The sequence below is a fragment of the Chamaea fasciata genome, unplaced genomic scaffold, assembly GCF_029207755.1.
Source record: "Chamaea fasciata isolate MVZ Bird 193981 ecotype frontalis unplaced genomic scaffold, bChaFas1.0.hap1 SCAF_7, whole genome shotgun sequence".
NCBI lineage: Eukaryota > Metazoa > Chordata > Aves > Passeriformes > Sylviidae > Chamaea > Chamaea fasciata.
In genome coordinates this window covers 39504407-39528337 of record NW_027094092.1, presented here as the reverse complement: position 1 = coordinate 39528337, position 23931 = coordinate 39504407, and the positions used below count along the sequence as shown (strand labels likewise).

The 23931-nt window shown below is 48.7% G+C and overlaps 1 protein-coding gene across 1 annotated transcript; it reads right to left on the bottom strand.

Annotated features, from left to right (window-relative positions):
• Positions 1-478: 478 nt before the first annotated feature.
• Positions 479-22254, bottom strand: VSX2 (visual system homeobox 2). Its single transcript, XM_066186901.1, has 5 exons — positions 21816-22254; positions 20569-20653; positions 17612-17735; positions 2134-2314; positions 479-1144 (listed from the first exon to the last, which is right to left on the bottom strand). The coding sequence occupies exons 1-5, from the start codon at positions 22252-22254 to the stop codon at positions 813-815; spliced, it is 1161 nt and encodes a 386-aa protein (XP_066042998.1). The 3' UTR covers positions 479-812.
• Between the last annotated feature and the right edge of the window lie 1677 nt (positions 22255-23931).

Here is a 23931-nt window from a genome sequence, read left to right as displayed (position 1 = left end):
AATAATGTATTCAATAAATAAATTCACCATTCATCCCCTCTGCAGGGGTGTAGGGTTTTGGTGTTTAGGGGCAGAGTCAGACCCAACTGCCCAGCCCTGCAGGAGCCAGTGAAATGGGCTCCTGCTCAAATCAGCTCAGGGCGCCAGGTAGGACCAGGGTGTCGTGGCTGTGGGCTAAACCTGCCTCTCCCTGCCAAAGAGAGGCAAAACATAACTTCTCTTAAGCTGCAGTCCTTTCCCAGCAGAACTCAGTGCTGGGGAGGGAGATGGGTGGAAGGTGCAAACCACCCTAGATGGATGGTCATTGTTTCATGCAAGCAGTGCCATGGGCTTGTTCTGCTGAAGCCTGGGCGACAGACAGAGGTGATGGCCAGCAGAAGGTGGTGTGTCTGCCTGGGGCACAGTGGGCAGGGATGTGCACCAAGGAGAGGCATGGCAGCAGGGAACAGGCTTGCTTCAGTGTGGCAAATGGGGTTTGGGGCTGCAGCAGGAGAAAGCCCCAGAGTCAGTCATGTGGCTGAAGGGACCAGAACCTTAGTGTCATTGGTGGCAGTGATGATGTGACACATCCCAGTCCCCCAAAAGGAAGGGGTGGGGGGGTGAGGAAGGCCTGGTGGGGTGGAGGAGCGAAGGGCAGGAATATGCTCAAGGGGAGCAGGCAGTGGGCACCCCTGCCAGGCAGCCCCAAACACAGAGACCCAGGCCCCTCTCCCTGGCAGGGGTGGCCAGGGACACCTGGCAGTCCAAGGGGGAATGTGGCCCCCAGAGGACACAGTGTCTGTTGGGGCTGGCTTCTGCCACCTCTCTTCCCCTTAGATCAACTTCTCCTCCTTCTGCGATGAGTTCAACTTCTCCGTCTGTCTCTCATCTTCTGCCACTGCCGCTTCCTCCCCTGTCTCCGGCTTCCTGCCTGGGGCTGGGGTGTCCCCGGCAATGGTCCCCAGGACTTTGGTGCTGTGCTCCTGAGCTTTGGCCCTGAGGGCAGCAATGCTGTTTTCTCTCAGTTCCTCCTGGGAAATGGTGGTTTTGGGATCAGGACCCCTTTCTTCTTTGTCACCTTTGTCAAGCTTGGGCAGGGCCTGGCGCTCCACCTCTGTCTTCCTCCCCGCCTCAGCCGCTGCCTCCAGAGACTTTTTGTGCATCCCTAAAAAGAATTGTTGGTATTCGGGTTTAGAAAAGCGCCTGGGCATGGGAAAGCCATCTTGAACTGAAAACAGCAAAGATAAAGAGAGGCCAGAATTAAGGAAAAGCAGAAACCCTCACTTCACACAGCAGTCATGGCGAGCCACTCGCTCTGGCCCCCACGCGAGGGCAGCCCAGGCAAGGCAGCTGCCTGCTGGGGCAGCCCAGCATCTGTGGGCTCTGGCTGGTCCCAAAGGTGTATAATTACTCTCCCCTTCATTACTCTCTGTGAACCTGAAGCTAATTTGATCCTGCATGGAGATGAGGGTCTCAGACAGCAGCATAGTTGCCTGAGCTTCACCAAGGCTGGGGAGGGAGATCCCTCATTAGGAGGGATATTTCTATTTCTGTGTCAAACCACAACCACCCTTCTGCCTCTCTCCATGTGACACAGACAGAAGGACAGGACAGCCCATTGTTAAGATGCCAGACACTAATTTTGGGGCAGAACCAGCCTGGAAGGTCAGAAAGAGGGAAGCAAAGAGCAGGAGTGTGACAGGGTAGCCGCTACCTCCATGTCTGCGCAGAAAACCAAGTGAAACTTGGGCAAAGACAGAGCATTTGGGAGTCCTAGCACCCTGTCCAGCATCACAGGGCTGGAGGAGTGAGACTGGGATGACCTCCTGCCTTGGGCAAGGATTGGAGCCCCTGTTCCAGAGCTGGGCATGAAGGATGCTTGAGCCATGGAAAGTGAAGGTTACCACCAGCCTAAACATGCGGGAAAATTTGTGTCCCAGACAGATTCTGCAGGTCATGATCCAAGTTCCAGCAGGAATTTGGGATGAGTGGTCAAACCCTATTGACAAGGGTTTGATGGAGGCATCAAGGGTGGCAGGATAGGGGGACCTTGCCCTGCTGCCCCTCACCTATTTTCATCATGACTGATTTCTTCCTTGCATGCCCTTGTCCCTGCCCATTTGCCATTCCCCATGAAGTTGGCTGCTCTCTTACCCAGGAGCCAAGGGGCACAGGACTCCATGATGCCATCCTTGGCAGACTTGAGGATGGATTCAGGCAGCGGGATGGAGTGACGCACCATGGCACCGTAGAGCCCATACTCAGCCATCACACTGCTCCTGCCCCAACACTTCTCCCTCTTCCGCCATTTGGCCCGGCGGTTCTGGAACCAAACCTGGAGTGAGGCGACAAGGAGGGACATGGGTTTTGTGCATGGAGAAGGCATGCCAGGCCCCTTCCCATGTGGGAACATGCATGTACTTCTGCAGCACAATGAAAGCAGATGGGTGGATGTTTATCCCAAAGGCAATATAACCTCTTCCCCCATGCAACAGACATTAGTTCTCTCTCCCTCCCTCTCTTGAAGGAGTGGTGAGGGCCAAGTGTGAAAGCAGGTCCCATCCCTCTCCACAGGATGTAATTAATTTACCATTGCAACATCTTTTTTTCTAGTGGCTTTTGGCTCTCATGACTGGGATTTTCTTTTTTTATTTGCTGTGTGTCTGAGCAGAGGTACAGGGCTGCAAGCAGCAGTGCCTGCAGGGAGGGCTGGGATGGGGGCAGATGCTCAAAAGAAGGGGGAAGCTGCTCTGTGCGCTTTGCCCTGAATTCTCAGTTTGAAAAACCCCTCATCTTCTCAGAAAATTGGCAGAATAATCTCTGAGCTGTGACCTGGGGGGCAGTGAGCAGAGAGGCGGGCAGCAATGGTAGGGAGGGGGTGATACTCGCAGAAATCTATTAGTGCTCTCTCTCTGATTTCCATTCCTCTTGTCTCCCTCACCCTCCTCCCTCCCCGGCTCCCCTCCCTTTCCCCCCCAAGCAGAAGCATCAGCTTTAGATGAAAAATTGCTTGAGGTCTATTCAGAAGGAGGCAAAGGAAGAGTCAGCCCCAGGGGCAGCCCAGGCCTGATTGAAAAATAAGTTAATTTCAGTTTGAATCGATAGGCCTCAGGCACTGAAATATCACGGGAAATTAAAGCAGCTGGTCCCCAGGGAACCACGCCATTGACCTGCGCTAATTAATGCCATGGAGTTACCAGGCCCCTCTCCGAGAGGCAGTCCCTCCCTCCCCGTGGACACCCCAAACACCTCCTCATTTAACTAATTAGACTCACAGAAAATTGGGTGTTAATTTGTTTAGGATTTTTTTTTCTTTTCTATTTTTTTCCCTCCCTTTCCCGGAAAGTACACAGCAGAATGGAAATGAATGTCGGGGTCTCACTGGCAGATGGATGCTCGGGGTCACTCTGCAATCTTCTCCGACTTGATTGCTTGATTAGGTCGTTAGCACATTAAAAAAAAAAATTGCTTGCCGTCTGGCGCTGGCCTGATGAGTGGGATGAGGCGGGAATCGCCTGGGTAATTTATCTTTTTATACTGCAAAGAATTTGATTTCAATCTGCAGATATATGGAGGTGCCTTTGACACCTGTTTAACATTACAGAGCTGACAGCTTAACCCTCTCTTGTCCCCACTACTCGTAGCTGTGGGGGAGCTCAAGCTGCAGTGGGGGCACTGGGTGTCTGTGCCAGTCCCCAAGCTCTGCCATGGGGACCATAAGACTGATGCCACAGGGTGATGTTGCTCAGGTGGCGAGGCAATATCATCTCTCCCACCTGTGCAGAGAAGAACTGCCCAGCACTGAAACCTTATGATAGGGACAGAGCTGCACAATAGGCATGTGGGTGGCTTGCTAGCACTGATGACAGCCACCGTTGGCCATTCCCAGGAGCCCAGGCAGCCTGCTCCCCCACACTGTTCTGTGGAATGGATGGGGTGGTGGTCCCACTGGCTGTGATCCCAGCTTCTCCCAGCAGAAGACACTCTGTGCATGTCAGAGAGGATGTTACCAGGCAAAGGAAGGAGGCTGCTTCACCACATGTCACCTCCTCTGCATGATAAACAGTCTGATTTACACTTTCATACTGCCAATGTGTAACCCCTGGACTGCGGGTGGTTGCAAATCCTCCAGGGCCTAAGCAAAGACCCTCAGGAATGCAGAGCTTCCTCTCTTTGCCCTCTCCTTCATGCCTGTGTGAAACATGGGTTTGCTTGGCTGTGCAGTCAGCAGGATGCTGGCAGAGCATCTCACTCCAGGTCAGGCAATCCTCCCATTCCCAGAGCACAGGGTGCAGAGCTGCAGGTGCCTCTTTACTGCTTTTACCACTTGCCCTTTCTCTTCCCTCTTGCCTTGATACCCCTATCATTTTTCCTGCATGCCTCATGCTCCTCTTCCTTTTCTCTGGCCGGGTCTCAGCCTGCCCCAGCACTGCCCACTGCCACTAAACCTGCTACCCTGGAGCATCCCCTTTTCCATGGCAGTGTTATGCAAATACTGGAGGCAGCAGAAGCTTTGCCAGCTGGCAGCCCAATTTTGACTAGAGCTGGTAGAAAATCTTCAATCAAAAAATGCTGATTCAATCACACAGGAAAAACTGCGTCCAGCCAGTGGAAGTGTAATCAGAATTATCTATAGCTTTCTTCTGAATGCGGTATTTTAATCTCAGCTGCCTAAGACATGCAAAATCTATGCTTTAAAGCCAAATGAGAAAATCAAAATTGCATCAACATCTCAGTAAGATCATTCTGAGATTTCCAAAACCATTTTTTGTCATTTGATGGGAATTTCCTCTTGGTTTTGATTAGGAAAAATGAAAGTTTGAAATCCCAGAATATTTAGCAGAACAGAAATCAGGAAGACTGACCATCTTACTTTAATACCAGGAACCATATCTTCATCTGAGGCATGAAATTAAATGAAACCAATGGTGCTCAATACTGAGTATTGCTGGGATCAGATCCCAGTCAAGCATTGCTGTCACAAGCTCATTCTGAGGAACACTGAGTGACGAGCTCCAGCATGGCACTGGCAGCCCTCATGCCATTTCAGATCAGCAGGATTGTCCCCTGTGTCCTGTTTTCATTGTTTTGTCCTCATTCAGATGGCTCCATCAGTGGGGCTTTAATTTACAAGAAGATCTCAGTGATTTCTTCAAATTTATCCATGTGTTACCAAAATTTTCACATGCCTTGATTCTGAGCTGAATTACACGGTGATTTTAGTAATTCAGAGGTATTTTCAGCTGTGTTGGTGCATCAGTCACAACATCCAAATATCCATTTATTTATTATACGCATGTCACTTTTCTGGGAGAGGGTTTCACCCTTAAACTTTACTCACCTTACATGTCTCTTGTGGTTTTGGTATTCCTTGGCTGCTTATTGTTCTTGCTTGGAGATACCTACTCTACAGCTTCCTCTGACTCTGTAAGATTTGGTCTGCTTCAAACAATGTCTAGGTTTGTCCACATTTCCTCTTGCCCCTTGGATTGGCTCAGCTTTGTGAAATGCTTTACTGATGTCGCTCTGTACTGTGCACCTTCCTTCTCACTTGTTTTCATCTGGTTCTCTGTTCCACAGCCCAGGGTATGGTGAAAAGACTGTGTTTATGTCATGGGCAGTGGTGAAACTTTCTGCTTAATTTTAGACTGAAGCATGTCACACGTTTGTGCAAAGCTGTCACGATGTGATGTGCAGAAGTGTCTTTTGGACCAATGTGTTACACCCCAAGAAGTTTCACACCTTTTTATTTTCACATAAACACCCTTTGTGAAAGCTGGAAAGCTTGTTCCAGGAAGCCTGTCCTAAATGGACAACAGAGAAAAGTGGACAGGTTTATCTTGCAGTATTGCAAAGACTTATAAATGGGAATGTTTCTAACTTTAATCATCACCTAATCCTCGCCTCCAGTGCCCACTACCCAAAGCAACAAAAGTCCAGGCATTCTGTACTTGACTACAGGGTTGCAAGGGTTTTGGAGTGGGAGTTTTGGAATCAAGACTGGCAGTGATATAATCTCGACAGTTTCCTCCTCTGAATCACAAATGACAACTGATACTTCTTCCGATTATTGATGATGCAGAAGAGCAAATTGAAGGAGGAGAAATCTCTCATTTTGCAAGGAGATGTGAGAGTTGACACATCCTTGTTATCCACATTCATCATATTAGTTTGTTTATCTAATCAGTGCCTGAAACATTGTCTGCTAAAGAGAGAAATCTCCCTGGGGTTGGCCATAATTCAGAAATCTGAATTAGCAAAGGGATATTTTAAAACATCTGAGGTGCTCCTGTGTATTGTTTCTGTTTTGTTTCAACCTAAAATTTTCCACTGGTAACACTCATTTTCCTGGCAGCTACTTTCCAAGCTGGGGTACAAAGACAGGAGAATTGATATTGGAATACTTTTTCTTATTAATATAAAATATATATATTTTTTTGTCTCTGCCCAGGCATTCTTCATCTATTAAAGTAAAATTCCAGGCTTGATAGCGGTGAAATTTTGCTTCAACAAATCTCTCATCCTGCCTTTGATATAGCATTCCAACAGGGGCATTTCAAGGAGCGAGGTTTACGGAGCACAAGCCGGTCCCAGCCCAGAGCAGCACGAGCGGAGTGTCCACTAGATGGCCACGGGCAGATGCACGTCCGCACCTGCGGACACGCCGACACGGACACTCCAGCACACGCGTTTGCCAGGCTGCAGGGAGCAGCTGCACACAGCTGTTGGCAAAACAGCACCTAAAGCGAAGGGAAAAATCCCAAGACCCCCAGAGTGACGCTGAGACCATCTTCCCGGCACATGGACAGGCAGGTGTATGTTCCTTGTCCATCAATTCCCCACTTGAAGTACTTTGGAGGGTCGAGCTGCAGACCAGACAAAACCTCCAGCTGCCCTCCACATCCGGGGCCCTGTTGCCATCTCAGTATCCAGTCTCTCCTGACAGCTACACTTCTCCCTTTTCTACCTCCTCCCTCTCCAACCCAAGACTTAACAATGACAGTGGTCAAAATGAAAACCTCCTCTGAAAAACCAGCGATGTCCTCATCCTCATATCAGACAGGACCTGTGGCCCTGGCTGGGTGCAATCTGAAGATGTGAACACTGTAAAGAATGGCCTCTTAGCTTGCTTGGAGCATGTCCCCACCCATACCCATGAGTATGGGGTGTATAAAGTATACTGGGGCTATGTAAAAGACTGCCATAAGAGCATGAGGTCTGACTGTGCCCTGGGGCTTCCTCAAACCCCTCCCTTTTAGCAATCACTACAGAAAAACTTCCTGGCTGCTGGTGGAGACTGCACCACTTGTGTAAAGCCTGGGAACAGTTTATTGCTGTCTTTTCAAATGTAACATCAAAGTTATTGGTACTGTTTATGGTGACATCACTTTCTATGGCTGGTGTAAAGTGGTTATGAAGTTAAATGAGAGCAGTAAAGGTTGCACATGGGCTGCATGGCTGATTGCAGGACTCATCATCCCTCTTCTTGCTAAACACTGGGAAAGAGCTTGCTGAACTGACTTTTGAAAGAGCAATTCATATATACAACATAGCAAGAGCCCTTCCTGATAATAGCTGGAGTTGTGTCCAACCCATTTGGCTAACAGGTGCAGGCAGAGATAGAAGATGAGCTGTGAGACAGCACTCATCCCTCTTGAGTGAAGAAATAATGGTGCATCCAATTTTGGGTCTCCTCTAAGCTAAAAGAGTAACAGGACGTTCATTGAATAAGGGTTTAATCAGCACCTAGCAAAAATGTACATGATATTACCATGCCACCAGTCCTGCAGGCTAGGCCTGTCTCTGAATCCTGCTCTTAAAAGCACTGCATGGGCCAAGAATAACTATTTGTTGCAATTTATCTGACATATGCAACCAAAGCTATAAAATCCCACTTGACCTGGAAATATGTCTTAAAGAGCATCCCCTTGGTAAATCTGGGGTTTTTACCTGGCCTCATGTGGCAACATGTTTTTCCACTTCTTGTAACCTTTCAAAACCAAAGAGCTTCATTTGCTGCAGGGATCCCATCTTCCCCAACGAAAAACATGATGTGCAGGGTCAGTATGTGAGACCAGTGGGTTCAGCACACACTCAGCCTGTACATCACATCTGCACAGCAAATGCATCTCTGAGTCATTGACTTCACCACGGCCACACTGTAACTCCAACTGACCAGTACCTTAGCCGGCACTACAGTATGGGCTCCCATATGCTGGGACCTGGCAGATCAGCACCCAAATTCCTCGTTTCCTAACATGCTGAGTGAAAAACAAGAAAAACATCAGGGTCATAGAAGCATGATAGTCACAAGAAAGCTCACGAGAGTGCAGTCATCATCCTAATCCACTCAAACCCAGGGAGACATCTGTCATTGTTACACATGGTGATAGTGCACATCCATCCTTTAGGCGATCATGGTACCTGACTCCATTAACCAAGCTGCTGTCTTGCCTGAATTATTTCTTTTTGCCTTTTCCCCCACTAACACTGCTCTGCAGGTCCTCTAGCACAGAGGAAACCTTAGCAGAGATCTTCATAAACATTGTATGTAATGGCCTCTGTAATCATGCAGGGACACACCGCATTATCACTTTCATGCTAGAGAAGGTGAGTCAGGACAGTCAGAGGAGAAATGTCACATCCCCTTCATGATGCCTTTTCCATGGGCCCTGAAATCAGACAATGGGATGCCAGCATTCCTCTGAGGCTGTGGAGCACTGGCTGTGCTCTGGGACTGCCCCCTCCATGCCAGTGTCAGCTCCATGGTGCCCTGCCCTTCATCAGTAGATGCTGAGCAAAGGGCAAAGGTGCACTCTGACCTTCTCTGGAAAAAAAACATAGGCACCAGAGGCTGTGCACCAGCGAGACATGGTGTCTGTCGTACTACTGGTGCCCACTGTTCCCTGAGATAACACTCAAGCCTGCCCCTACATGGATGGGGACACTCTGCAAAGTCCCCAAGGGGTACAGCACATACTCACCAATGCACTGCACCCTTGAAGCATTAGCTGGAAGATATCTATACAAACATGAAATTTTATAAAATGCTGTAAGATGTAATCAGTTTCCATGCACCAGCTTGGTGAGCCTTCAGCACTCTACTCCTATCACATGTCTGCTCCTAGCTCTACTTGTTCTTCAGCTCTGTGTACCCTTCACCTTTGGGTAATTCACAACTCCAGGGGTTTTCATATGACATCTTCCAGCTCCGGAAAACTGATGCTCCGGGCACTGGCTTCTGCTGTGCTGCTGTGCCTGCAGCCCACACCACCAGCTCGGGCACAGCACAGCTGATGGTGTGACTGGCAGAGCTGGAAACACGCAGCCTGTCTGGGGATGCTGCTGGCACCAGGACAGCACATCCGAGCTCGCCAGCACAGCCCCAGGTGTCTTTGGCTGGGACCCTCCCTTAGTTGTCACTTAGACACTGAGCCTTGATCTCATCCATGGTCATCATATAAGCTGAAGAAGTTGATCCAGTCAAATAACAAACAAATAACCAAATTTTTGTAGTGACAGCCATGGGGCACTTTGAGTGGAAGGCTGGCAGTGAAGGGACCCAGAGGTATCAGAAAAATGTGATGGACATTAAGCAAGTAGTCTTGGAATAGACCTCACTGGCACATCTGGCTCTGAGCAGTGTCTGGCACAGGTATTTATCATGCATGTTCACATGGATGGGATGGCTAGATCCTTCCAAGAAGTTTTTTCTCAACAACACTCACAGTTCAACCCTCCCTCTGGGTGAGCCAAGCAGTGTCTTTAGGAAGGAAAGGATTGCACGGTGAGAAAATATTTTGCCATGTGGATCCCAAAGCTGCAGGTGAACCAGAGCTCCTCAGAGGCATAGGTGGGCAGCTTGTGTATGCTGGCCTGCCTGAACAGCACAGGCACGAGCTAACCCAGCCTGGCAAGGTGCTGCTGCTTATCCACATTGTAGCAGGTCAGCTACAACAGCCAGGCACGAGTCAGTCACTAGTTACTTCTAGGCCACAGAAGGGACATAACCCCTATGTTTATGAATGTACAACATGCATGGCATGAGCATTTATATAACTCACAGCAAGGTGACCAGATACAAGCAATGCTTGGCTTGCATTCCCCTGCTACAATTTTGAAGAGAAAGCTGCAGCTGAAAGCTCTAATAACAACGTGGCAGCCATAGTTTCTGCTCTGCCTTTGCTCAGACATTTGGGAGCCTACCAGATACCTGCTGAGAGAGAAAGTGGGGAGCAAAGTGTGCTTCTCACACCAGGCAGGTCCTAAACTGAACACCTCTGGCTGCTGCTCCCAGGACAGTAACACTCAGGGTAGACAGAAGAGCACCTAATGCTTTTTCACAGCCTCCAATGAAGTGCCCTCTGGAAGGCATCTTTGTTGTAAGATACTGTAGAAACAGTTTGTTATCCATCTCAGTTCCTCTTTTCTGCTCCACAGAAGGACCTGCCGGCCTCATGCATGTGGAGATTGAGGTTCTTGGTATATATGCTGAGGACTGGACTGCTCTACAGTGCCTGGGCAAAACCTGGCTCACAAAAGACCCACAGAGAAGGGCAATGAAAAGGAGAGCAGGTTTGTGCTTCCAGAGAAGAATCAGTAGAACTTGTTGACATCTATCAGGGTAAAAGAAAAACACTAGAGAGAGAAATAGATCCATTAAGAAATAAAGGGGAGAGTAAATTAACTGAGTGTCTAAAGTGCCTCTGTTATTGAACTGTTAGAAAAATCTCTATTCAAAGTCAGGAAAGGAGGAAAACTTTGTAATAAAGGGTCATTAAAGGAAAACATGAGTGCAACAATCAGGTGTTCCCTCTGCCAGGCGTCATAAGGTTGGAGAGGAATCAACTACTGAAATTGCTGGGATGATCAATTATATTTTAAAAACAAGTTGTGAAAAACTATAGTGTATCAGAATAGAGAAAAGTTCATCCTTAAGTGAAGAAGTGAATACAAGTGTTCCCAGCACAGGGATTTGAGACAGTATTTCCAGAAATGCTAAACAGATCGAGGAACTGCAATGCCTAAGCTAACTCAGAGAAGTGTTAGCCTTAAACCACTGTTATTAAGAAAATGGGGGGATGAATGCAGGGAAGAGTTGTCACAGCCTGGCATCATGCCTGCAGGGCCATTCCTGATTCTCTTGGACATGATGGGGAAAGCCTTTGCCAAGGCATTCCGCAGAAATGGACTTCAGCATATTTTGTTGCCCATCTGTCTTTCCTCTCCCAGGGAGCTCGTGTGACCCAAGGATTGAAGGTGGCAGATCCTTGCTGATAGTGTCTCCAAACCATGGGGAGAACAAGCAGAGTCACTGTAAAGAGCCTTGTTTCCCTCCCAATACTGTGGAGGAGCACATCAAATTCACAGTCCCTTATCCTGGGACAGTCGTAAACCTCTTGGAAGAACAGAGCACAAGGCAAGAATAGGCAAGTTTGGGTTTATTTGTTTTTCTGTCCCATATAGAAAATTGATCAGTCGCTAAAGCAGCTCAGGGACTGAACATAGAGGGATAGAGCAGTACCTGGGTAAAGAAAATATTCATAACTCTGTACCTCAACCTCTGCACTAAAAAGACCTTTTAAAACTGGACCTAATGGCCCCAGCTCTAGCAGAGTAAAAATCCCACAAGATAAGGAGGCAATCTGAATGGTCTAGCAACAAGCAGGAGAGTTCCCACTTAAATATGCTGAACTGTCATTCCCAGCCCTCCATTTTCCTTCTTTTCTCCTGCCACATTTTCTTTCTCTGTCCAAAAACATGTAGTGTAAGACTTTTCAGACAGGAATCCCTTTGGAAAGGCTTGCCTGGGTCCTTGCTCTTGCCCATCACCCAGCCCCCTCTGTTTGCAGCTCTGGTAATTAACTTGTAAACGAAGTTCTAGCACATGGGCTGAAAACAGGCCATAGATAAAGGGTAATGAAAACAATCCATTAGAGAAAGGGCCAAATTAAACAACTTTTAATTGAAAAATGGAAATGAATATGAATTTAGATCAACTAAACAAGCATGTCATTGAAGAGGCAGAAAAGTAGATGAACTCCTAACATACCAATTAAAGACATGGAGGCAGAGATGCACCATATGCCACGAGAAAAACTCATAATAATATTCTCAGTAAGCCATGAAGTTTGATTAGTTTTATTACTCTCACTTGTATACTTCCTACATTTCTAGAAGCATAGGGGAAGTTTATGACACTTATCTGGTATTACACATTATAGTCATGGCTTGTCCCAGTGCGCATGAATTATTGGCAAAGGTTGCCAGCACTAGCTGCTCAACCCTATTTCGTTATTAATTGCCTGCAGGACTCTTAAAACATATGTATTTTGAAATGGTTGGCTCACACAACAGCAGCACTTTGGGCTTGTCCTTCACCTTGGTAATCTACCTCCAACAACCCTAACCACTCTGGTAATTTCCTTCCAGCTACATGGTCCCCGTGAACATGCTGTACAGGGATACCAGTTGGAACCCACCAGCAGTGTGCCTTATGCTGGCCTTTCTCTGTTCTGTGTGTGAGTCACCCAAAATTTTAACAAGAGAGGTCCTCCCTTCTTAGAGTAATAGTGATAAGCTTAGAAAACCCAACACCACCGCTTTCTGCAGCACTAAGTAATGCTTTGGCGGCCATTCCAGGCACACATTCAGGAAAGGTCACCAGCTGCATGGAGCAATCACAGCATTCCATACTTACACCATGGAATTCAGACTACACCTCAGCACTCTGCAGCAAGCAGGAAAAGCTAGCAGGAGAGGAAGAAACCAGGGCTGCTAAAACTGCATGAAACTAATTTTTCTTCATGCTTTCAATCATGTTTCTTGAGGGGGCTCTCTGGGTTTGCTCCTGAGCTCACACTCAGTGCAGTACTGGTTCCTTAGGCCTTGTCAAATTATGTTCATCTCAAAACAGAGAACCTTTTTTGCAAAATTGAAGGAAGGTAAGGTTCTGTCCTTGCAAAATACTCTTGGTACTTGCTTCTCTCTTAATGATTACTCCTCCCGGTTCCTCCATTCCTGTTCAACTCCTAAAGAGCTTCACAGTGATACTGAAATGATCTGATAGCTAAACCAATACTTTTTCAATTAGAGATTTAGTTGACCTTGTTTTGTTTTTAGCCAAAATTGGCCTCTTAGCTGCCTGAGAAAGGTTGCTGGATGCACAGACAATCGCCGCTCTGCACACAGCACCAGCCTCTTCTTGGGATTCCTTTTGCTTATGTGAGCAATTTTATTTGTCCCCAAATTTGTCATCCAATAATTACCATACAATCTTTTAACAAGGACTGACAAATTTTAGCAGTTTTATTACCTTTTTTAATTGATTACTTCCCTTAAAAGGTGACATTAATGTCCCTACAATAGCAGTCAGGATCTTATTTTTTTGAAGTACTGATTAATCAATTTGTTTGATCAACAGGAGACATACTTTAAGGACAAACATACACAATCATTTCAATAATCCCCAAATCAAACTGTTACTGAACTTTAATATTGTAACTACTCAGTTTAAAGCTTGGAACTGTTCAGTATTAATAAATTCAATAGGGATAAGTCATCTAAAATCCACACGTTACACTTAAGAGATTTGTTAAGAGAAACAGCGATTTAAGTCAGATGTCGCAGTATTTGTCAGCCTCAGGACATTTTTAATACTTCATGATGTTTGTTAAGGATATACTTCCCCACAGGAATCTACTTACCTCTCTTGGATTTTACAGAACAGTCTGGGTTTATTCCAATACTGGCACTTCAACTCCTATGAATATTCTTTCAAATACATTGATTAATGTGGTCTTTTTCAAGCATCTTGCAAAATAGCAACAGTGACATCTGATCTGACTTGTGCATAGTATCTCACTATGAAAAAAATTGTTTTCCCATGCTACCCAATGGGAAGATGCTCATTTTCCTTTCAGGAGCAGCCAGCTCAGTGTGGGAGTAAGACACACATAGAGTGTGCCTGCCTAGGAAAAAAAAAATACATTTTCATCTTCTCTTTAAATGGAGGTTTTGAATATTTGTTTCCCTGGATACAATGTTCTCTTAAACCAGTAACTTTTTTGGCCTCTGATGGCTATTTGTCGTGTTCCACTGAAGCTTTTACCTGCAAACAGTTCCTATATATCATCCTTTCAATTGCCCTCTTTGAATTTCACTTTCACATCAAATTTCATAGGTGATTTACTTTCTCTTTGACTAATCCCTCCTGAGAAATAATTCCATGAATGAAAATAAAGGGTAGATATCAGTCTTAGGTGAGGATCCAGTGGGAAACCACATGAAATGCTGTACAAGTCCACAACATGTGGTGCTCACAACAATATTAGAAAACACTTTCAGTAGCAACCTACAAGAGGGAGGGAGCATTGCTGAAAGATGAGAGGAACCACAAGCTACAATGAAAATGTAAAAGTATAGAGCTCCCCCAGACAGCTGGAAACTCATGCAAGGAAAAAAATGCAATGATGTGAAATTATAAATACTATGAAGATGAGTGTAAAGATTCATTGTAAGCAGTCTCTTCCAAGGGGCATTGAATTATGCTAAGAGATTCAAAGCAAGATTTACTGCACTCAGGCAGTGCTGCTGCAGAACTTCTTGCCATGCAATATTAAGATATTTACATGTATTCAAAATCCCAGGAGACTGACAAAGTACTCAGTATTATTAGATAGCTGCGCTGTGTAGCATCCACCTCTTGCCACTATCAGAGCTGGTAGGGTAGGTTATTATGCTTGTTAGCCAAAGTTAACAAAATTCCATATGAAAACCAGAACAATGAAGGGAAAATCTTGAGCATTAAATAAAATCTGTCTAACAGAAGTTTGAAGTGACTGAATTAGACAAATAGAAATAAATAAGGAAGCAAGAAGACCAGTGCTAATCCAAGGCTATTTCTGCAAGGGACCACAAGTCCAGCTGAACTGGTGTGAACACACCCATGTGGTCCCTTATCTCCAGGAAGGCTGACAGACAGGATGGGATTCCTGTAAGAACAACCACATGATTAAGAGATGAGCATGTGATTTATGAACGATGATTTAAGGAAAGATCTTTGCAACATGCTTAAGCAATGATGAAAACCAAGAGTGACAGCCAGAAGAAGAAATGTCTAAGATTTATTTAAAGAGTGTGAACTTTATAACCAGGGGGAAAGAATTAGGCTTGTAACAAAAAGGTCCAAAGTTGAAAAGGAATATGAGGTAAAATATCAAGAAGTACGATCAAAGTTGGGAATCGCCTTGCCATGGCTTGTCACACACAAAAAATACAGACAAGGAAATTTCATAGAATGTGTGGTAAGGGACAATCTGTTGCAGACCTGTTGGAAAGAACAGTGATGCTCAGGACTCGCATGTGAGCCTGATGCTTACTCTGGCAAGGTGCTTAACAAATGCTACAGAAATTCTGTCGTTTCTCATTATTTCCCCTTTCATGATCAGCAAAACTGTTATTCACAATCACTTCTTTCTGGAATGTGCAAGCCATTAGTTACACCTGAAGTTCAGAACAGCCACATATTGAGGTGCTTCTACTATCCAAGTCTAATCTTATCTCAAGAGCAGAGGGGTGACAGTAAGGAGTCCTCCAAGGTTTAAAAGCTGCAACACAGGTAGAGTAGGCAGTTGTTCGTTAGCCAGCTGCAGAATGACAGGGCAGACAAGTAAGTGACAGCTGAGACACTTTACCCACTCTTTCATTTCCTTATCAGTTAAAACACTCAGCACTAGAACGGTGCTCCAGGTGCTGAAGCCATACAAGCTGTGTCAGCTCTACACTGTCTGCCACAACATCTCACTCCACCTCACACAGAGTGAATGCTCTCAGCTCTGGCCAGAGAAATGGCACCTCTGGAATTCAACATACACTGTGCCACTAGATGAACCTCTTCCTCGAAAAGATCTTTTATGGGAAATCAAAGGATCTTTCCAACCCAGCACCAAATGGTGGCTGTAGGCAACAGTAAACTCCCAGTAAGCTCTCCTCTCTTGACCTGATGTCCTATAGGATCACAAGTGGAGAAGTGACCATTCATCCATTTCACTCTTTCTAAGGCAAAGCATCAGGGCTTGTTTCTCAGAGCAAAATCCTAATGCATCAGGTAGGATTTGAGATGATAGGCCATTATTTCTGAAGACTGGTGGAAATCCTGTTAGCACCCAGGTTATCTACAAGCTGTTAGATCAGCGGGAGTCCTGCCAGGTCAATGGGATAAGAAGCATGAGATGTTTTTATAAAAATGTCATTTTTGATTGAGCACAAGAATAAGGGTGGTGAGGGGGGTTGAGGACAGAGGGTTAAAAGGCTACACTTCTGTTCTGGAGGATCTTCCTGTCCCTGCACAGGGTGATACTGCAGCAGCTTCCAGCATCAGTATTATTCTGCTAAGTGCCCTCTGATCTACATTCCAAACCCACAAGGGAGCAGCCTCCTGGGCCATGTCTTCAGCAAAGAAAGAGCAGAAGCTCAAGACACAGCTTGGTGTGTGCTGGGCATGCATGAGGGATGAACAGAAGGAGGAACCAGGGAAACCAGGACCCTCCCAACACCACATGGCACATAGGACAAGATCTCTTGTGGAAACTAATATGCACCAGTCACAGAGGCCAGCCACTGCCACTGTGTGGAAAACTAGGACAGGTTAACTTCCAGCCAGACCAGAACTCCACCTGCTCAAGTCTTGGCCATTACAATCCTGTGCCTTGTGTAGAAACCTGATGGGAGCAAGCCATGGGGTAAGGTGAGGCAATAGAAGCTGCTGGAGCCCACCCTTGTGAACATCATGTTAACTCTGTCCAGTGTGCCTCCCACACTGTAAACAGCAGCTGTTAAGTCTTCTCCAGCTATCTGGCTGTACTGCATGCCAAAGGCTGGTCCTGGCCCAGCTCTGCAGCTCAGGCTGCTCCTTCCAGCTGGAGTATTCACCACACAGCAGTGGTATTCCAGACAACCTTGTTCTACCTCCACACAGCAGCACGACAGGACTGATATGCAGTGAAAACCTTAATGTTAAAAGCTGTTAACTTAATAAAATTTATCAGATTAACAACAACAACAAAAAAAACCTATCCCCAGAAACTTTCAGGGAAACATCACTTGAGGAGGCAAATACAGTCAAAGTGCAGACGTGATGGAAACATCTCACTGGGACTCACCCATCATTCCCACACTGCATCCTACCCACAGCTGTACTAGCTGCCCATGCCATCCCTGTGCATCCCTCTGTGGCCAAAGGAGCAGAGATGACCTCTTTCCCTTCAGCAATGCCCACCCAGACATGGTCTCTGGGAGGTTCTGTTCTTGCTTTTACCAAGACTTTGAAACACTGTCATCTTTTTCCACATGCCTGTTGTCCTTCTCTGATTTAGGATTCCCTCTGTTACACACACCCTAAATCACTGGTGCAACACACCACACACAGCACATATCGACATACAAACACCAAATACAAATCTGCCAAGAATATCTGATCTATCTGCCTACCCATCAAAAGCAGCAGAGTGGACAGCCTGGGGAAGTTTATTCAGAAAAATGTCAGTATTCCCATATTCCCCTACCTTTTCTTCACAGAGGGATGAACATGGCTGAGAGCAGCACAATAAGGGGGTCCAAGAGATATGATTACCTGTATCCTGTCTTCTGGCAACTCTGTTTTCATGGCCAACATCTCTCTAGCATATACGTCAGGATAGTGGGCCTCATTGAAGGCCTTTTCCAGTTCCTCCAGTTGATAGGATGTGAAGATTGTCCTGAGGGGAGTAAAACTCTTTGATCAAAACACAAGAACCAGCAATGATGAAGAGTCAGAGAAATGGACACTGGAAACAGTGAAACCTGGGTAGCCGGCTAATACATAGCTTTTCCCCACCTCCTGTGTTTCTGTAGACAAAAGGTCAAGCACCAGGGTGAAAGGAGAACCAGCAAATGTCAGAAGACAGCATTTTTAACAGTTACAAATCGCCTTCCCTTTCAGGGACTTGCCTCTGGAGACAGCGGCTCCCCCGCAGCAAGCACCCGCAGCGATGGCTGCTGCCCATTGTGAGGATCATCACACTGAGATGAAGCAGCGTCTCCTCAGCACCCTGTCTGGAGAGGGGCTGAGGCATTTCCCAGCTGCTGGTCCTTAGCCTCTTCAAACTCCATGTGCAAATAATCCTTCACCTTGAGTCTCAGTCTTTGGACAAATTCTCCAAATGTTTTCTCCACCCTAACCCACCACTTTTCACCAGATCTTCCCCATGAGAGTCAGGACCAGCTCCCTTCCTCTGCCTTTACCCTGGCTGCTTCCTCTCCAGTATCCTGTTAGCTGCTCCCTGCCAGTTTGCATTACCCCATTATCCTTTAGAAATCCTCCTGGATCGCCCTGGGCAGGCAGCAGCCCAACCCGCCTCTGTGCAGCCAGTTCTCAGTTTGGGACAACCAAATTGAAAAATCAGCAGCTGGAAAGCTGAGACAGATGAAAGCCCTTCTCTAGCAGATGGATGAGAAGTCTCGGACCACTTCCACTCCCTGAGGGTTAAAACTCCCAACCTTCAACTCCTCCAGTACAGAAAGCACAATTTCTGATAAAAGCTAACAATACTGCAATGGCAAAAAAAATACTCCAAACAAACAAACAAACAAACAAACAACCCCAACCAAACAAAAACCAAACCAAAACAAAAAAGCAACAAAAAAGCCAAAGCAAACAAAAAAAAATCTCCACCAAAAGAAAAAAAAAAAAAAAAAAAAAAAAAAAAACCAAACAACCCTCAACCCAAAAAACGAATTGCAGTCCTTGTGTAAAGTAAATATATAAATTTACCATCAATCTAAGAAACATGCATCTCCCAGAAGGAAAGAGGAAATAGAGTCTTTTTCTAAAATACATCCAGATTTCAGAAAAGCTTCTCAGTTCCAGAGAGCATAAACAGAAAATATCAGAAATATCCTCCGGTATACAAAATGAAAAGGATTCCACCAGATCGATAATATTACTAACAAAAGCAGCACGCAAATGCAAGGGACCTGCCTGCAATCAGACCCTTCTTTAAATTCACTTTTAAATCCATTCTCTTTTCAAACTGTTTTTCTTCAACTCTGACAAATCTGTGAACTCCAGGGACAGCAGAGGTACACTGAATCATGTATTTTCTCCCTCTGGGACCACAGAAAAAAATATTCCAATTTTGATCCAGTTTAAATTTCAACCATTTCCCTCCACCTTCCCCCGACAAGAGCGGAAAAGCCTGTCCAGGCTCACCGGCGGGAGGGTTTTGCTGACATTCAGCTGAAGTTCTCCCTTTTTAGCTCATGCTCGGGTAGTCCCTGTCCCTTTTACAATTCACAATCCACTGCCCCTTTTGGTCTTTTTCTATCCTGCAACTATTTGCAGGCTATTGGCCAGTCATCTTCCAGCCCTTCCGTGGTACAATTAGAGATCTTAACAGTTTAGCACAGAATATACAACTACAGCCAAATGCTGCAGGTCTGTTTCTGTCCAGAACTGAAAACAAAACAAATCTGAATTTCGTTTCCTATCTCTCATCCAGATCGGGACCTGTACACCAGTCTCAGCTGTGTTATCACCCAGCTCTGTATGGGGCATAAAGGAAATGAACTCTTACTTACTCCAGAGCACTCAAACTGGGAACATTTGCCTGGGAAGGGGGCCCGGGTTTGGAAACGAGCCCTTCAGACCGAGCCTCCTGTTGCACACATAGCAGGATGTCTCCAGAGATAGTCTGTCTCCTTCCACCCCGCGTCCTGCTAGGCTTTCACTGGAGCGTCTTTTAATCCACCTTTCCTGCATCGTGGCAGGATTGATTTAATTATTCCTAAATCACGCTCAGTGGATGGTGTTTGGCCTTCCTTTGTCCTGGCGCTCTGGCCACAGCAATGCCAGAACCCAGCACGGGATTTTTCGTTTCTGTTTATAAAGCACAAACAAACCAACTCCATTTTAACTGTGGGAGAAGTCAGGCAAAGTCTGACCGTGCTTATAGGAAACCAAATCCAAAGTGGATCTTCGTTTCCTTAAACAGTTTCCCAGCCTACTTCAGCTTCTTTACAGGCTGTCTCTGATTCCCAACTATTTAATCTATCGGCAAAATGTTTATTTTTACGTAATAAAATATTTAAATTATTGACAGAAATTCTGTCTTGCTGACAGCGAGTATTAAGACTGCTGTATGTGGAGCTGGAAACGGCTTTTATTATTTCTGACAGGTTGATGATTTTTCCCTTCCAAACACTGATGACCCGCATTCCACCGCAGCTTATGGGCTGCTCAGGATTGCGGCTCGGGATACCTGGATCCGCAGCCAGAAAAATTTAAATAAAATGACACCTGTGGTCGAATCCCCCGCTCCCTGTAGGCACGTCCCCATATCCGATTTATTTTGGACGGATAGAAAGAATAAAGGGAAGGACCCATTGGGGACGCCGCAGGGGCGCCGGGGCGCTCCGGTGGCCGGTGCCGGGAAGAATATTTTGCTCCAGGCCGGAGCGGGTGGTCCCCGCCGGGGCGGCGGGGCTCACCGGTGGCCGGTTCCCTGGGGACTGCGGCGACGGGAGCGGGCGGGGTGGCCGCCTCTTTCTTACCTGTGCCGCCTCTTCTTTCGTTTCTTGCTCTGATTTAGGGAGGATTTGGACATTTTCCGGTCGCTGGAGGAGACATCCTCGGAATCTGCGGAAAGACAAGCAGCGGCTGTGGGCTGGGGCTCGCTCCCCGCCAGAGCCCTCCCGGGTAGGGCCAGGCCCGCCGACTCCGCTCCCTCCGCCGGCTCCGGCCGAAGATTTCGTTGCGATCGCGCCGCGGACGGGGCCCGACGCCGGCCGCTCCCTTCAGCGCGGCCCCAGCGCCGCTCCCGATCCGGTGCGGGCAGCTCGGGCCGATATGCCCCGGCCAGGGAAGGCTCCGAGCCGGGACCGGGCTCTAGCTCTCGCCTCTCTCCACCAGAGTCGTTTGCTGAGGCTGCTGTTGCCTCGCTGCTAAAACACAGAGCCCGGCGAGCTCAACAAAACCGTAGGAAAACGGGAAAGCTGCAGCCCCCTCTCCGCGGCCGGACAACCGCGACCGCCTGCCCCAGCCCGGGGATCCCGTACTGCGCCGCAGAAACACCGGAGCGGGGAGGGAGAAATTAAGGTTTATGGAGCTACCAGCAAAAACAAGCCCCGGGAGGAGCCCGGCTCCCCAGGGATGCCACGGCCCGGGGATGTTAAGGGCAGGACGCCGCCGCCTTTGCCCCTCAGGAGCAACCGGGGGACGGATCAGGGACCCGTATTTCGATGCGCGCTCCGGTCCCACTCCTGTCCGCGGCGCCGCGTCACCTGCTCTGCCCCGGCCCCGGGCTGCTCTGCGGGCCGGGCTGCGGGCGGGGGCCACGGCCACGGCCCGGGACGGGCGCCGCTGCCGGAGGGAGGCCGGGGATTGCCCCCTGAGCCAGGGTCCGGCGCTGCTGCCTGCCGCTCTGAGGGGACCCGAAGCGGCCGCGGAACGGGGCCTGCAGGCAGAGTTGTGAGAGGCTGCTGCCGTCTAGGAAAAGGATGCCGAAAGACTCCTAATTCTCCGGCAACGACACGGGGTCGCGGGGGCCGCTCCGACGGGGCTCTGCGCATCCCTAGGCCGGGAGCCCGGGGCCACGCCATCAGACCGCGGCCGCGGCCCCGGACGGGGGAAAATATGGTCCCGCCCGCCCTTCTCCTTATTCTCAGGATCGAAACGAAATCTCCCTACCGCCGCCGAGCAAGTGGCCTCCCGCCGGGACACCGGGTCCGGGCGGCTGCTGGGTACGGGCGGCGGCGCTGGTGGGGCGCGGCGGGCCCCCGGGGGCCGGGGACGTGCCTACCTGAGCTGGCCGTCTGGCTGCTGTCCAGCTGCCCGGGGGCCCGGGCCAGGGGCTGCAGGTGGACGCTCTGGGGGTCGGAGAGGACCTCTAGGAAGGTGGGCTGGGTGTAAAAGCCGGGGATGCCGCTGGCCCCCAGCAGCCCCATGCCCACACCGCCCACCCCGGCGGGACTGAGTACGGAGCGGGCCGCCAGCAGGTGCCCGGCGGGCAGAGAGTCCAGGGCGGCCCGAGGGTGTGACGGCGGCTCCTTGTTCAAGCCCAGGATCTCCTGGATGCCGAAGCCAGTGCAGCGGGGAGGGGTGGGCCCAGAGTTGGACTTGACCCCAGCCGCGGGGGGCGGCGGAGGCAGTGGCGGGGCGGCGGGGGCGGCGGCCGCGCCGTCGGGCTTGGGCTTGCCGGGCAGGCTGGGGGCCAGCGCCGCGCCCGCTTTGCCCGTCATGCTGCGGCCAGCGGTCCCTGGTGCCCGCTCCGGGAATGCCTGGGAGCCCCCGGCTCAGGCCCCTTTTATCCGCCCAGCCGGGAGCCCGAGCGGGGTCAGAGCTGCGCAGCCAATCACAGGGGCCAGCCGCGATTAGGGATGCCAAAAAGCCGGCACCGGCGGCGGCGGGGCCGCTGCTCGGCGGGCTGGGGCCGGTGCCCGCCAGCGGACTGGGGCTGCCGCCCGCCCCTGCGCAAAAAGGGCCGGCCCGGCCCCGTAGGCCCCGGCCCCGCTTCGCCTCCAGCCGTGCTGGGGAGGTGGGGTTAGGAAGAGAGGGAGGGAGGGATGGAGGCATCCCTGCTTTCATAAACACGCACGGCGTGGGGCACCGGCCCTGGAGGAGAGATGCGCAAGGCTTACGTGTAGGGAAACCACGGGCTCTCTGGCTTTCTTGCTCATCCCATATTCTGAGATAAATAAGAGGTCAAAAGAGAAACTAGGGACCTCGGAGGTAAGCTAAGAATTAAAACTGAGCAGTGTTCCTTAAAAATACAGAGCTGGAAGCTTTGCACGTTGGAGAAGCATTCATGCCATCAGAGTGGGTGAAACAGTTGCTTGGACTCTCTAGACACCCACACCCGTGAGCAGGATTTCTGAACCATGCAGTTCCTCATTAACTTGACTTTTATCATCTGTGGGCAAGACACCACACACCTCATCCTTGCCAGCATTATCCCAACCAAGGGCATTAAACTAAGAGAAAGCCCAAGACTTCCCCTGATTCACTCAAGCTGAGGCAAGAGCTCCACCAGGACACACACTGTGACCGCGGTCAACAGTCCTCAGCGTGGCTCCTACAGTCTGCTCACGAGGCCAGTTCATCAGCAGAATCCCAAACTGGGCCTGAGACTGTACCCCCAGTTCAGCATGAAAAGTCCATCTTCTGCCTCATCTTTGAGGAGTAGCAGCTCCCTATTTCTTCTCTTCTCCATTTTGCAGGGCTCTAGGATGGTTCATGAGGCTAAATGGCTCCAGTCTTCCCATGAAGGGGAGCCTGTCCCCGGGGGAAACCTGTCCTCCTGGTCTCTGGAGAAGGCTCTCCAGTGCCAGGTTCTTGGTGAAACAAGGGCAGGGGACTGTCTCTGAAACTTTTTGTATCTGTCCAGGATGGCCACAAGTGCTTTGGACTGCCCAAAGGACATGTCCCGCATACTTTGGAAATCCTGGTTTAGCGTCTTGGCCAAAGAACTGGGGCTGCTGCAGATGCTGAAAATCTTGCCTTAACTGAGCAAACCATGGGCACGTCAGGATTGCTGAGACTGTCTCATGTTAGAGCAGCAAGGTAGTCATATTCCCAGCCATTATTTTAAAGAAACTCATGCCTCCACAGAGATGGAAATGGCTCACAAGAGGTGAATTAAGACTGCCAGGGCACTGGGGTGGCCACCTGCTTCCTAACAGACAGGAAGCTGGGAGCCAAATGTGTTAAGAATCATTGCAGCATGTTTCCCCCAGCCCTGGTCCCATCTCATTGTACCTGAGCAAGGCAAGCAGAGCAGTTGTGGGCAGTATCCAGACTCAGCCTTCAGTCCAGATCACCAGACAAGTTGATGGGGATGAGGCAGGTACAAGTTCTGGCCATGAAATCAAGTCCCTGAGTGGGGGTCCAGATCAGTAGGTTCCCTCCAGATCTTTCTT

Bases quoted from the DNA above. Each gene is read 5' to 3' on its own strand.
- VSX2 (XM_066186901.1), bottom strand. From the start codon at position 22,254: ATGACGGGCAAAGCGGGCGCGGCGCTGGCCCCCAGCCTGCCCGGCAAG. The intron at 20,654-21,815 runs GTAGGCACGTCC...GTCTTTCCGCAG, and splicing joins CAGCCAGACGGCCAGCTCAG to ATTCCGAGGATGTCTCCTCC. The intron at 1,145-2,133 runs GTAAGAGAGCAG...AATTCTTTTTAG, and splicing joins CTGTGCCCCTTGGCTCCTGG to GGATGCACAAAAAGTCTCTG.